General features: G+C 48.3%; 1 protein-coding gene across 1 annotated transcript; it reads left to right on the top strand.

Moving 5' to 3' along the window:
* The first annotated feature begins 35 nt into the window (after positions 1 to 35).
* Positions 36 to 13061, top strand: Tyw3 (tRNA-yW synthesizing protein 3 homolog). Its single transcript, XM_051195655.1, has 6 exons — positions 36 to 235; positions 2128 to 2208; positions 2891 to 2989; positions 4406 to 4477; positions 6891 to 7024; positions 12767 to 13061. Exons 1-6 carry the CDS (start codon positions 62 to 64, stop codon positions 12978 to 12980), a joined length of 774 nt encoding a protein of 257 aa, XP_051051612.1. The 5' UTR covers positions 36 to 61; the 3' UTR covers positions 12981 to 13061.
* The last annotated feature ends 817 nt before the right edge of the window (positions 13062 to 13878 follow it).

Below are 13878 nucleotides of genomic sequence, written 5' to 3'. Positions count from 1 at the left end.
CACAAGTCTGGTCCTCGCCGGCCACCGTGGGCGCCGGGAGCCGCCCGCGGGCCGCACGCGCATGGACGGCCGCGCGGAGTTCGGGCGCCGGAAGGCGCAGAGCCTGGGCAAGGCGGACCTGAGCCGCAAAGGCAGCGTGGACGAGGGCGCCGTGCGGGTCGTGCAGCTCCTGAACTCGCGGGAGGAGTTTTTCACCACCAGCTCCTGCGCCGGCCGGATCCTCGTGGTGGACGGGGTGAGGCCACGCCCTGCCACGCCCCGCCCCGCCCTGCCACGCCCTGCCCGCCCCGCCCCGGCTGTGTCTGTGTGTCTGTGTGTTGTTGTTGTTTTCCTAACGAGTCTCTGACACGCTGCTTCCTCTGCTCCAAACCATGTTGCGCGTTTGCACATTTGTCTTTTTTACGTTCACCCCTGAAGGCTGGGTTTTCTAACTTCAGTAAATCCAAGTTTATGTCCTGCTCCACCCAGCAACCCCGTCCTCGGCTTTCCCTGGCCTGCCTTTGTCTAGCTCGTGTTCTCGTCTGGCAGCGGCAGCCCTGAGAGCTAAATGTGGGCCCCGCCCTGCCTTTTACCTTTTAAAGCCCTGCATTTCGAAGTTGCCTAGGCTGGTCTTGAACACGTTCCATAGAACAAGGAAGCCTTGGGCCTGTGACCCTCCTGCCCCGGCTTCTGGAATAGCCGTTCTTCTGTAATGTCTCCCCCATGTCCACGTATCTGAGCCATGAGTCCCCAACACCCAGAGAGGCGCAGGCAGAGGGAGGCACGATGCCCACTTGGTGGCTGCTCACGCTGAACTGTCTTAGGACTCTTTCTGGGCCTCTTTTTGGCTTTATACTTTACTGGTATTTGTTTTCACTCTGACTTTCTAGGAAAGAAGGAAAGTGAAAAAACCAGGATAAAAGGAGCATAGATGAACCAGAGATGTTCCCAAGTCGTGGTATTAGATTCTGTAAATTGGTTAAATGTAGACCACTCGTTTGGCTCTGAGGCTTATAGTTTATAGCAACCACCACGAGGCCAAGCACATGTTAGTAAAGTCTAAACCAGTTATTCAGGACACGTGCTCCCGAGACCAGACGGCAGAGTACCCTCCCAAGCCCTTGTATAAGTAGTTATTTTAGAGGTACAGCCATCTCCATGTATGAAGTTCCCTGCGTTCACATTCACGTATCTTGGGGAATGATCTGTATATACCTGGAATTTGCAAATAAACAATGTTTGTCTCAGTGTTGTAATGATAACCTTTCCAGATCTTTGACACTTTGGACCCTAGTGTCTTTGCCAGTACAGTCCAATATAGAATTTGTGGACGGAAGTTTCTGTTCCGTCTGGTCCCGCAACCACTTAGTCCCAAATAAACACACAGAGACTTCTCATATTAATTATAAACTGTTTGGCCGATGGCTCAGGCTTCTTACTGACTAGCTGGCTCTTAATTATTAACCCATTTATATTAATCTAACTATTTCAGCGTGGTCTTGGCTTACTGGAGAATGCCCAGGCATCCTACCTTCCCAGTGGCTACATGGTGACTCTCTGGCTTCTCTCTGCTTTCTTCTCTGCCGCGTTCTTCTAGTCTGGTAGCCCTGCCTATACTTCCTGTTGGCTACTGGCCAATCAGTGTTTTATTCAACCAATAAGAGAAACATATATACAGAAGGACGTCCCTCATCATAGAAATCAGAGATTTATGCCCATTGTGATGAGGAAAGTGTTCAAAGGCAGGCCCTCACAGGTGTCAGCCAATGGAAGGTCTTATTAGTGTTAGTCACTATTCTACTGGTGGCCCCCTCCTGGCTCATCCTTTGTGATGTAACCGCTCAGCATCCTTTTCTTCCAACAAAAACATGAGCTAATGGCAGGTGAGTGTACCCACCTAGCATTCATGAGGTCTTGGGCTGCATCCCTACCATCACAGCACAAACACAGAAGCAAACAAAAACCGTGGCCGTGTTTCTAAACACACAAGTGCTGTTACCATTCACTCCCTAAGTTATTTGACTTGATTTTTCTTCTAGGTTATTTGTATTAACCCTTATGAGTATTAACTTAACAATAGCCCTCATAATATGCAATGCAAGGTGGTGGTTTCGTTTAGTTTTGTGATCCAGTTGTCTATTGTTCTAGAGCGCAAACGACTCTGGGGTCCAGAAAAAGCACTGTTCCTGGCTCCTGGTCACACACGAACCTTGTGCAAAAGATGACGTGGTAAGTTTTTAATATTTAAAAGACAAACTTTAAAACCCATAGCAACTTTAAAGATATATAGGAAGAATAGAAGATTCACATGTGTGATTGTACTGGCTGAAGATGATGAAGCCTAGAGGACTTGGGTTTCGTTGTTCCTGTTGGGCTGCAGGAGGTGATGGTGTGAAGTGTCCGTGTGCCTCAGCCAAGCATCCGCCTCAGCAGCAGAGATGCAGGGCCGTGTGCATGTGGCACGTTGGGTCCACGGCTTTCAAGCCAGTTATTTAGTAACTTTGCAGCCTGAACAAATTATGGAAGGAGAAGAAGGGGATTGGTCCTCTCTGCATTGCTGGCTGCTGTGCTGGAAATAATCACGTGTCGTGGATTGATTTCACGGCCTTCAAGGCTGTGCTCACTTGTCTGTTGTCTGGGGCTGAAGCGTCAGGTGAGCACATGGGAGGTTGTATCATGCAGTGTCTTTCCCTGCCCCACCCAATACATAAATAAATGCAAAGAAAAATGTGAACAAGAATATAGTCATGTTTTTAGTGGGAGGATGCCAAGGAAGCAGAGGAAAGAGATATCACAGACAGTGTGTGCTTAGTGAGTGTGAGAATTTCTAGGAGTCTGAAAGGAAGGAGAGAAGGGGTTGACAGGGCAGGGCAGAGCAGCCATGCCTGATGCTGCCCTTTGGTTCATGCAGATGGCAGCTCTGAAGGGCGCGGCCAACAATGCTGTCCTTAAGTTTGAACCATTTATCCTCCACGTGCAATGCCGGACGCTGCAGGACGCACAGACCCTGGTAAGATTTGTGCCTGTTCTTGAATTTAGACAGCTGTGGGTAAAATTAATTTTAGGCTTTAAGCCACCTTTTAAAATTATTGGATGTCGTTTTATTCAGCTAATATTTTGACTGTTTTCATCTGGTTGGTCAGTCTAGCTATTTCTATCAGGTGTTACGAGCAGGGACTCCTGGTAGTCTCTGGGAAAGTAAAATGCATACCCACTCATGGCCGGCCAGCTTCTTCAGCGCGCTCTATGTGAATTTCACAGGCCTGTGTCTTTGGTTTTCTTGACAAATTTCAGGAGGACAGTCTGTGGGACAGCATGTTCGACATTTCCCGGTGCTGTTTCATTACAAGTGTGAGTTAGTGAGAGCGCTCGGTTCCCCGCCTCACAGAGCTACTGAGTAGAGCTGTGTGGCGCAGGCACCTCTCACAAGCTCCTCTGAAGGAAGTTCCTGGGGATGAGACTGAAAAAGAATAGAAAAAAGTTAGGGCTGTAGCAGATTAAAATGTTCCTAATACAGAATCTCAGAAGCCGAAAGGGCTTGGTGTGTTCACAGAGCCGGAGGAACGGGACACAGGAGGGAGGAGAGCGGAGGCCAGGAAGCTCAGGCCTGCAGGCCAGAATGAAGACGCCAGGTTCTTTCTGGGTCGGGGGAAGCCGTAAAGGGTTAGTGCAGTTCTGAGAGCCTGGTTGTGCCACCGTATGGTCAGGCCTCAGTGGAGTGTGGTGACATGGCCTGAGAGGGTGACGGAGTCAAGTTATATTTAGTTTTTGGTTGATCAGTGATGGTTGTCAGGGGTCAGACAGCTTGGGAAGTAGAAAGGTGAAGGAGGGAGTCTTGGGTCTGGCCTGAGCATCTGTGAGCCAGGCAGTGTCTTCAAGAGGAAGCGCAAGACTCGAGTAGTATGTTTGAGGCATGCATCTTAAGTGCTGGGTGCCTGTCTGGCAGGGATGCCGTAATGAAGCACCACAGAGTAAATGATTGGGAACAAAGGTACTTTTTTTTCCTGTGCTGGAGGTCAAAGGTCAGGGGTTGACAGAGTTGGTTCTCTTAAGACGTCTCCCTCTGCCAGCCACCTCTCTGCTGTGTCCTCTCGTGGCCTTTCCTCTGGGAATACGCCCCGCTAGGATCTCTTTTGGGGACCTCAGCCCTGCTGACCTAGGTTCTCATGCTGGAGATCTCATTCAGCATTGCCAACGGAAACGGTTTGGCCATGGCCAGACGCCCGTTTTACCCTCTCTCTGTGACATTTCCAGAACTGTTTTTGAGGTGTGTGTAGCAGGCGTTGTGGTGGGGCCCTGAAATACATACAGTCCATCCACACAGCCAGACACATTAATGGTTTTGCAGTTACGGGTTTGGCACCCGTGAGAGGTCACTGAGGGCCTGGCTAGCCGGCGTAACTTAGGGTGCTGTGTTTTCTTACAGCACTCAGTGGCCATTGATTCTGGCTTCAGGAACTCTGGCATCACCGTGGGGAAACGAGGGAAGACCATGCTGGTAAGGTCTGCCGGCAGGACAGTTCTGTGGGGCCACCTGTGCTCACCCCTGCTCTTGCCTTACCTTTTCTGGTCCCCAGACCTGAAGTGCAGCCCCCACCTCCCCCCTAGAAAACCCCGAGTTTGGATTTAAAATTGAGTCCCTGTTTTCTGCCCCCTTCCCTGCTTACTTTGAACGATTCTTTGCTGTCCTGGCCACATCATGGGTTATGAAGGGAGAGTGCAGTGAGTGTGGTTGTGCCGCATTGAGAGCCTCATAGGCCTCGCGCCCTCCATGCCAGTGCCCTCCTGAGCACAGCTGTGCTTTGCGATCTGTGTGAGCTCTGTAATGCCGCTGTCTGCTCAGAGGTCCGGCCCCTGGGGGCCAAATCCACTCTACCCTGCCATTCGTGATTGGGTACAGCTTACTTTGCGCCACTTCCTCACAATTGAGTAGTAACAGATACCATATGACCTGCAAAATCAAGGACATTTATTACCTACCTGTCCCTTCACAGAAATCGTTTGCCAGCCCCAATCTAGAAAGTCCCCAAAGCCCTTAAATCCTACATGCTCTTTGTCCTTTCCTGGCCAATCCAACCCTTAGTAATTTTGCCCTGCTCTGGTCTCCTTTGTTCACTGTTTGCACAGCACATACTGTATTTGAACACGTCAAATCCCTGCTATTTTAGCTCTCTTGACTCTATTTTTAACAAATGGCTTACTTCCCCCAGAAGTTGGTTACAGAGAACTTAGGACGCATCTAAACAGTAAACCAAAGTCCGCACTGTACACTCTACTGTACGCATCTGGTCCCCAAGGGCCCTTTCTCTCCTGTGTCCCCTGTATCCACATAGTCCCTGTGTCTTTGCCAGCCAGACCCTGCATGCTGACCCTGAGTCAGAGCTCAGCCTCCGTCTCCTTTTTCTAAGATTGCCTCCCGACAATCTTCTCCAGCCTCCAGGCCCTGGCCAATATCGACAGGATCTCTACTTTAGTACATCAGGGTCTCCCAACTTTTCCATGGTATTCAAGGTCTTAAACTGTCTAACCCCAACTCCCACCCTGTGTGTGTGTGTGTGTGTGTGTGTGTGTGTGTGTGTGTGTGTGTGTTCCAGCCATGTAAAACTGTTGCTGCTCTGGCTAAAACATCACTCCCTGTTTTGAGGTCTGATGAAACTGCCCTTGTTCCTAGAAATCCCAGCTCAAATGCTGGCTTTGTGTGGAGCTGAGTCCCAGACTTGACCGGGGCATTTGCTGTGTTATAAGCATTTTTCACTTGTGTTTGTGCATATATGGATTCACGTGTTCTTCCTATCTTGGTTTGCAGTGCAGTTCTGTGTGGTTGTCTGTCTAGAAGCAGGAACTATGTAGTTGAATGATTTTCTCTGTCCTGCTGGTCCCCCGGACCTGTTTTCTCTTGAGCTTTTGGGTCCCCACAGCTGCTTATGAAATAATTGCTCAGAGGCTAACATAAGTGAAATTGTTTGGCCAGTGTCTCAGGCTAGCTTTCTCTTATAAATTAACCCATTTTTTTTTTTTAAATAATCTGTTTATCACTAGCTGGCTGTGGCTTACCAGTAATGTTCTGGCATCTTATCCCTTCGGCTGCTACATGGCATCTTCCCAGCTCTGACTTCTTTCTCTCCCTAACTCTGTTTGGGTTTCTCACCCAGCTGTATTCTGCCTGGCCATTGGTCAAAACAGCTTTATTGATGAGCCAATGAAAGCAAGACATATTTGTAGCATACAGAAGGAACTATGCTCCTATAGGGATCGTCTCAGCTACAAAGAAGCTCAGGAAAGATTCACTATGTGAAATTTTATTCTTCAACACTAGTGGGTTTTGTAGGATTTTTTTTTTTTTTTTTTTTTTTTTTTGCTCTGTCCTCTTCCTCTACCCAGCTTTTGGATGCACAGGGGATATGTTGACTGTTTTCTCAACAGAACTACTAAGCTTGACAGCCCCAGAGCATTGAGCAGGCGAACATCATTAGATCTTAAACAAGTATCACCACACTGCTGCACGGTGGAGGAGGCATGACTTGCCCCTTGCCATACTCAGCTCCAGCAGATGCTGGAAGAGACTGGTTTTTCCTTGAGTCCTCTATGGATGTTTTATTTGTTTCTTTTCTTTAAATCACATGCTGATGCTTTCTTAGCTGTAGTGGGATTGAAATTGTTCACCGTTACTGAATTCTTTGATATTACCTGATTCTCTGTAAAAGAAAGTATAGCTGCCCTTCTGGAGAAGAAACTGCACCCCATCGATGAGAAGTCTGCCTCATCTCCTTTGATTTGTCTGAGTTTAACTAAATTAGGTCACATCAAGGGCCTCCATGCTATAATGGAAGTTTGCTGTTCCAGCTGAGCCCTGTCTAGGACCTCTCTCTCCTGGGCTCTGTTCTTCATGCGCACACTGCTTTCTCTACTAGGCTGTCCGGAGTACACATGGATTAGAAGTTCCATTATGCCATAAGGGGAGACTGATGGTGACAGAAGAATATATTGAGTTCCTGTTAACTGTAGCAAATCAGAAAATGGAGGAAAACAAGAAAAGAATTGGAAGGTACAGTTAATTATTTCCATGTTATTCATATACACCTACGTCATCCTTGAAAATAGGGATACACACCACTTTAAGTTTATAATCCAAACTGCTTGTGCTGGTGGAGACCTCTGTGGAGAAAGGATGCGTGAGGCCATCAGTGGGACTGGAGTGTCCAGTGGTGGGCACTCAAAGATTGCCGAGGGAGGCTTTGCCCAGTCAGCCAGTGGCCGCCAGGGCACTGCTAAAGAAAGAGCGGCCATGTGGGAACAGAGGTCCGACAGTCAGCTGTTGCCATAGAGCCGACATGGAATTGCATCATAGGCCCATTGGAAAGACGAGAGATTTCGGTTCACATCGTTCTGTCCTTGCTCTTCATCTGTGCCTCCTGGCCAGTGGACCAGCACACAGCTCCACTGTAGCAGTTTTTCTGTAAACACTGCCTTCCATGTGTGCCAGCAGTGCCTCTGAATCCCCCGGGCAAGAGTGGATCTGTTGTTTTGGTTTTTGTTTTTTTTAAGGGTTTGGGGGGGTTTTGTTTATTTGTTTGTTTGGTGTGCGTGTGCGTATGTGTGCGCATACGTGCATGCATGCGTGTGTGCATGCGAGCGTGCCTGTGTCTGTGTGCCAAAGCACACTGTTGTGGTCATATAACAACCCTGTGGGTTTCAGAGACTAAGTTCAGGCCATCAGACTTGTGTGGAGGGTGCTTTTGCCCATGAGCCATCTCACTGTGGCTCACCAGCCCAAGTTCTACGCTGCCAGGTCACAGAGTGATGGACATGTTGGACTCACTTGTCCCGCCCTAAGTCTCACGTCCATCACTGCCTACGCGTCTCTTCATTCCCTTTCCTTTCTGTCCTCATTGCCTCTTTATTTATCCAAACCTGTGCAGCAGCCCCTCAGGCTGCTCTCAGAACGGGGTATAAAGAGGATGTCAAAGTCCTGTCCATATACTGCGAAAGAAACCCATGCCTTGACTTGCCTGCCTGAACCCCTTACATACCGAGAGATTCCCACTGCAGCCGAGTCAGAAGGGGCCAGTGATAGGCAGTGGGAACTAGTCCCCAAGCAGCCTGGGTTCCACCCCATGCCACCAAGTTCCTCAGCTCAATTCTACCAAGTTGCTGTCTTATTTTTGATTGTGTGGTCTCTAACTGGGGAAATGCTAGCTCAGAGAACAGTTACTGATATCATTTAACAGCATGTTCCTTGTGCTAGGCCTTGCTTGGTAACGCTTGTGGGCTTTCAGAGCAGGAGAGCCCTTCTCTTCATTCACGCACAACACAGGATCCCCCACCTGGAAGCATAGAATCCTAGGATTAAGGAAGCTTCCCTGGGGAACTGTGTGGCCTATGCCAGATTAGATGCAGGGGACAGAAGCCGATTCCTCACACACAGAGGTTGTCTCAGAGCATTGCAGTGGGTAGATCCTGGGTAGGAAAATGGCTCATAAATCCTGGCCACAAAGTATGGACGTTCTAACCAAAGTGAGTCTCTGAGGTAACCACCTGAGCTGACTGCCCGCCAGACTGCAGGCATGCACTGACACAGATGCCGACTGCCCGCCAGACTGCAGGCATGCACTGTCCACAGATGCCGACTGCCCGCCAGACTGCAGGCATGCACTGACACAGATGCCGACTGCCCGCCAGACTGCAGGCATGCACTGACACAGATGCCGACTGTCCACCAGACTGCAGGCATGCACTGACACAGATGCCGACTGTCCGCCAGGGTTTCATGTCTGTGGGTGGTGCTGCCCTGGGCTGTTTATGGAAACACAAGAAGCAATGGTTCAGTTTCTCTGTACCCAGCACTGAATTTCAACAAGATTGTAAAGACAGCCCAAGACCAGCTAGCTATACACCTGGTGAAGTTAATTGAGCCACACTCACCAACCATAAAATCAAATTATGAATTGGATCCATTGACTCAAAAATGTATTTTGAGATGATAGTCTGCATGCCGCTATCAAGAGAGCCAGGCTCATCATGTAAAATCAGTGAAAAATTAAAGAAGGGTAAAAAAGTATCTTAAGATCCTGATTGCAAGATTACGTGTGAATTCAGAGCATGTGAGTAAATTAGGGAGCTCCCCTGGGAGCTGCGTGCACATCAGCCAGATTCAGGCACAGTCCTGGTCTTAGAAGAAAACAGGCCATTAACACTAGCGGGTGATCGTGGGGGCAGGGAGATTTCATCATGGTTCAGATAGCCACAAGAATCTCACCAACAAATAATTTAGAAGCATGACAGAGTTAGGAGTTAAAGTACTTACAAACATTACATTGTGTGTGTGTTGTTAGATGTGTGCACACGTATATGTAGGTATGTTGTATGTGTGCGTGGCATACTCATGTGTGTCTGTGTGCATACAAATGCGTGAGTGTGATGATATTGGTCACATGTATGCACGCATGTATGTATGAGAGTGGTGTATATAGTGTATGCACATGTGTGCAGATATGTGTTTTTATGTGATATGTACGTATATGGTGTGTGCACATGGGTACATGTGTGTGTGTGATATGTGTGTGTAGTTATCTGCACACATTTGCCTATGTATGTGTGCTATATATCTGTGTAGTATCTGCACATGTGTGTAAGTGTACCTTTGTGTGTGTGGTATCTGCGCAGGAGTATCTATGTATGTGTGATGTGTGTGTGTGTGGTAACTGCATATATGTTCAGATGTGCCTATGTATGTGTGTGTAGTATCTGCACGTGTGTGCAGGTGTGTCTGTGTATGTGTGTGGTATCTGTGCATGTGTGCAGGTGTGCCTACATATGTGATATGTGTATATGGTATCTGCACATGTGTGCAAGCATGTGTAAGCATGTGAAGTCTTGTCCTGCTCTCTCACTGTCTGCCTTGGGACAGGGTCCCTCAGTAACCTTGGTGTAGGATGAGGCAGACAGCCCTAGCTGCCATCCAGCCTCTGTTTCTCACAGGGCTCCTGCTGCAGGCTACAGACATTCACAAGCCTGCCGTGTAGGTGCTGGGATCAGAACTCAGGCCCTGACCCGTGAGCCATCTCCTCAGACCCTGAAGCACTTTTAATAGCAAAAAGGTCATGGTCATGGTTGTGAGAAGTAGTTGCCATGCCTGCGTCTCTGTGGGAAGGGACTCAGCCAGCAGAAGAGCTGAGGGCCTGTGGCATCTGGAGACGGGAAGACACAGGGACCAACAGACACCAAAAGCTACTTCAAACATAATGATTTCCAGGTGGAAAACTCAGAGTCTGTAGCTGTGCCTCTGGAAGTTTCTGTCTGTTGATGCCAGGTCAGGACCAGCGTCCAATGACGCCATGTGGCACTGACTAGAAAGAAGTTAACAATGTTCTTCTTTTCGTCAACTGTGTAATCAAATATTAAATAAAACAGAGTAAAGGGCTGGATATATTAGCATATAATATTGTTAAGAATAAAGAAATCAGAAAGGCAAAGCCATTGAATCTGTTTCCAGTGGTTGATTTAAAAAAAAAAAAAATCTTCTACTGTGTAACAGAAATTTACCATTTTAACAAATGGCATTATTCTATCCATCCACATCATTAGAAACCGTCACAGTGGTCATTTTAACCAATGGCATTGTGTATGTCTACATCCTTAGAAACCATCGCCATTATTTTAACCAATGGCATTGTGCATTTCCACATCATTAGAAGCCACTGCTACTATCACGTTAACCGATGGCATTGTGTACATCCAGGTTACTAGAAACCATCCCCAACGCCCCTCTCCAGAACTTTCATCCTCTTAAACCAGCCACACTTCCCGTACTGCAGCTGCTCTGAGCGCTGCATTTCCTGTGTCTGTGAGCTTGGCCCCTCTAGCCACTTGGTTGTGTGATCTGTCTTATTGTGGCGGTGGTTTTGTTTGTTGTAGTACTGGGTATTGAACCTGGGGCCTTGTGCGTGCTTTACCCGAGGCCTACCACTGAGCTACATCCCCTGACCATGTCAGTCACCTCTCAAACTGGTGGCCCTCCATTGTGTTTGTGGGCTGCATGTGCTTTCCCTGTCTTTGCTGGAGATTTTTGGTGTGTTTTCACCCCAAGTCCACCCATGGAGTGAACCCTTGAGGTTTCTGGCCTGCTCAGAGGATAGAAGGCTGCAGTGGATGGGAAGAGCTAAAAAGACGCGTGGTCTTTTTCAGTAGGAAAGGTGGAGAAGATGGAGGTGAAGTGATGTTTGCTCTTCCGTGGACCAACCTGGTTTATCTACATTTGACTCCCAAGCTTTATTGAATAATAAAGCTTTAAAAGAAGCCACAGTACCCTGTGCATCTGTTGATAGACAGTTGTTTCCAGCTTTTACCCGTGGGGATGCCGCTGCGCGGGTCATTGGTCTCCAAGCACACACTCGTCTCTCCCACTTCCAGTGATCGTGGATATATACTCAGAAGTGGAGTGGCGTGGTAAATCTGCATCTGACTTCCCGAGAGCCCCGCTCCGCCATCCGCAGCATTGCCACCGGCCGTGAGAGCTCCAAACTCTACCCTTGCAAACAGCAGCAGGGTGGTGTGAGAAGGCAGACACCTCCGTAGACTCTCGTCTTGTGCTGTCTGGTGTTTAATGGTGTTCGGCACACGCTCTTTATCCGCCACGTATCTGTCATCTTTACACGTGTCTCTTCAGTCTTGCTCAGTTTTAATTGGATCGCTGCCTCCCCCCACTCCCCCGAGTTGTGGGGGGGATGTTCAGCAGATGTGTGATTGGCAGATTCTTTTCAATGCTGTGGGTTCCCTTTTACTATCAGCAGCGTCTTTACATAAGAGTTTCAGATTCTTATGTAGCTGTCTGTCTGATTTTCTTTTGCTGCCTGATTTTTGGTACTAAGCCGAAGAAAGAAACCATTGCCAAATTCAGTCCGGTGATGTTTCCTGTTTTGTTTTGTTTGTTTGTTTGAGTTCTTGTATTTAGGTCTCTGTGGGTATCTACTTTAACTGGCAGGTGATTTCAACACTGGTTGGTGCTGAGTAAGAAAAGGGTTGGTGAAACTTTTTTGTGGCCGTCTTTCGTCTGCTGCAGCTCCCAGCCCAGCACAGCTCCCAGCACTGCTAACCCATCCCAGTGTTGACCTCAGTCCTCTCCCAGGTCAGACAGAGTGTGTTCTTGTCAGCGGGACGCCAGAAATTAACAGCATCCCGTCAGACTGGATGACGGTGGATATAGATGACGGTGGATATGTACGTGTGTGTTCTTTCAAAAACCACTCATATAGACGCCAGTGAAATGTGAAATGTGGGCGCTGCAGTCGAGAAATGAGTCCAAGGTAGAGTCTTAGCTTTCGCAGCAGCACAGCTGGGCACTCTGATAGGCACCAAGTAACTATAATTCTGTCCAAGGAATGGTGAACGCCCAAGACAGGTCTTGGAGTCACTGGGTGTCCAAGATGAGGCTGTTAAATTCACAGAGCAATTAGTGTGCAGTTAGGTGTGATGCAGGGAACCTCTGCCAGGGCCTGGGGCAGGGTTCCGAGGGCGATCCCTGTGGTAGAAGGAGCTGAAGGAGAGAAGGAGGCATGCCGTGTGCAGAGCTGGGAGATGGGTGTTGGTCAGAGTAGCGTTCGTAAAGAGGGAGAACACGTGTTCACAGTGATGGAGGCAAAGGCAGTTGTAGCTGACTGGGTTTATAATTTATAAGGCTAAGACATGACATTATCAAGTCCTAAAGAGTAGGTCAATTCTAGATGTGCCCCAGTCACTCACTTGCAGAGTGTCTGTATATGTAACCAACTGTATATTTAATTCTTTACAGGTTTTATAACTGCCTGCAACATGCTCTGGAAAGGAAAACCATTTCCAGCTCACATTCTGAGATCAAAGAGAAAAATAACCCACTTTGTACTCATAAGAATAAAAGGAGCCAAGAGAAAGCACGTGACCCATCTATTACTGAAGACCATGAAAAGGAACTGGAAGGTGGTGATGGCCTGGGGATCAGTGCCACATTCTTCTTGGAGGGTGACTAAGGTTTGGCACTGACGGCGTCCGACACACACTATTTTTAAGTATATTAGGAGGCACTCCACAAATAAACTTACAGCTTTTAATGCCTGTCTTTCTGGTTCCTGTTTGTGTTTGTGTGAAGTGGGAAAAGCCAGATTAATTCCCTCCTGAGGCAGTGTCAGCACCATGAGCTTTGAAGTGGGAACTGTAGGAACGACCTCACCTGGAAACCCAGCTTTTTTAAGGTGAAGGTCTGAGTTTGCATTTCTCACCATGGACGAGTGTTTCCTCCCCGCTTGGTTTTGTGGATAAAAATTACCACATTCTGCTATTTGTTCAGGAAAATACCTGAGCGTTCTTTCTGCTTTGTCCCTTATTACTAGAGCTTGGTCCTGGCAGCCCCTGAGACACATGGGGTGGCATGTCCTAGGCTTGCTTGGGAAGGGTCACTGAGGCAGACGCCCCTGTGAAACAGAACACGTGTGCTCTAACAGCACAGCTTGAGTCCTGATGTCACATGTTCTGATCAGATGTCTTCTGCACTATAGGAATAGTAACCCTTGCTGTATTCACAGGTGAGTGCCCACTGGGTCATACTGCAAGTGTGAGACTGCTGACCAGCAGAGCCCACGTTAGTGTTAGCACGCGTGCTCATTACACAGGAAGGTGACTTCATACATACTTTCAAGCCTACCAGTCAAAGAGATGACACTGGAGGACGGCTGGAGCAGGCAGCATCTCCAGGTTTGGTAGCAGGAGCTTGAGGCAGCTGGTCTCACCGTATGCGTAGTCAGGAAGCTCAGAGAGATGGACACAGGCGCTTGGCTCCATTCTATCCAGCCCGTGGGATGAGCCACCCACACCAGGATGGATCTTCCCTGCTCAGTTAGGTCTCTCCGAAACTCAGTGTGCACAGAGGTT

This window comes from Phodopus roborovskii, unplaced genomic scaffold (genome assembly GCF_943737965.1).
Source record: "Phodopus roborovskii unplaced genomic scaffold, PHOROB, whole genome shotgun sequence".
NCBI classification, from domain to species: domain Eukaryota; kingdom Metazoa; phylum Chordata; class Mammalia; order Rodentia; family Cricetidae; genus Phodopus; species Phodopus roborovskii.
This window is presented reverse-complemented; position numbering and strand designations above follow the sequence as displayed.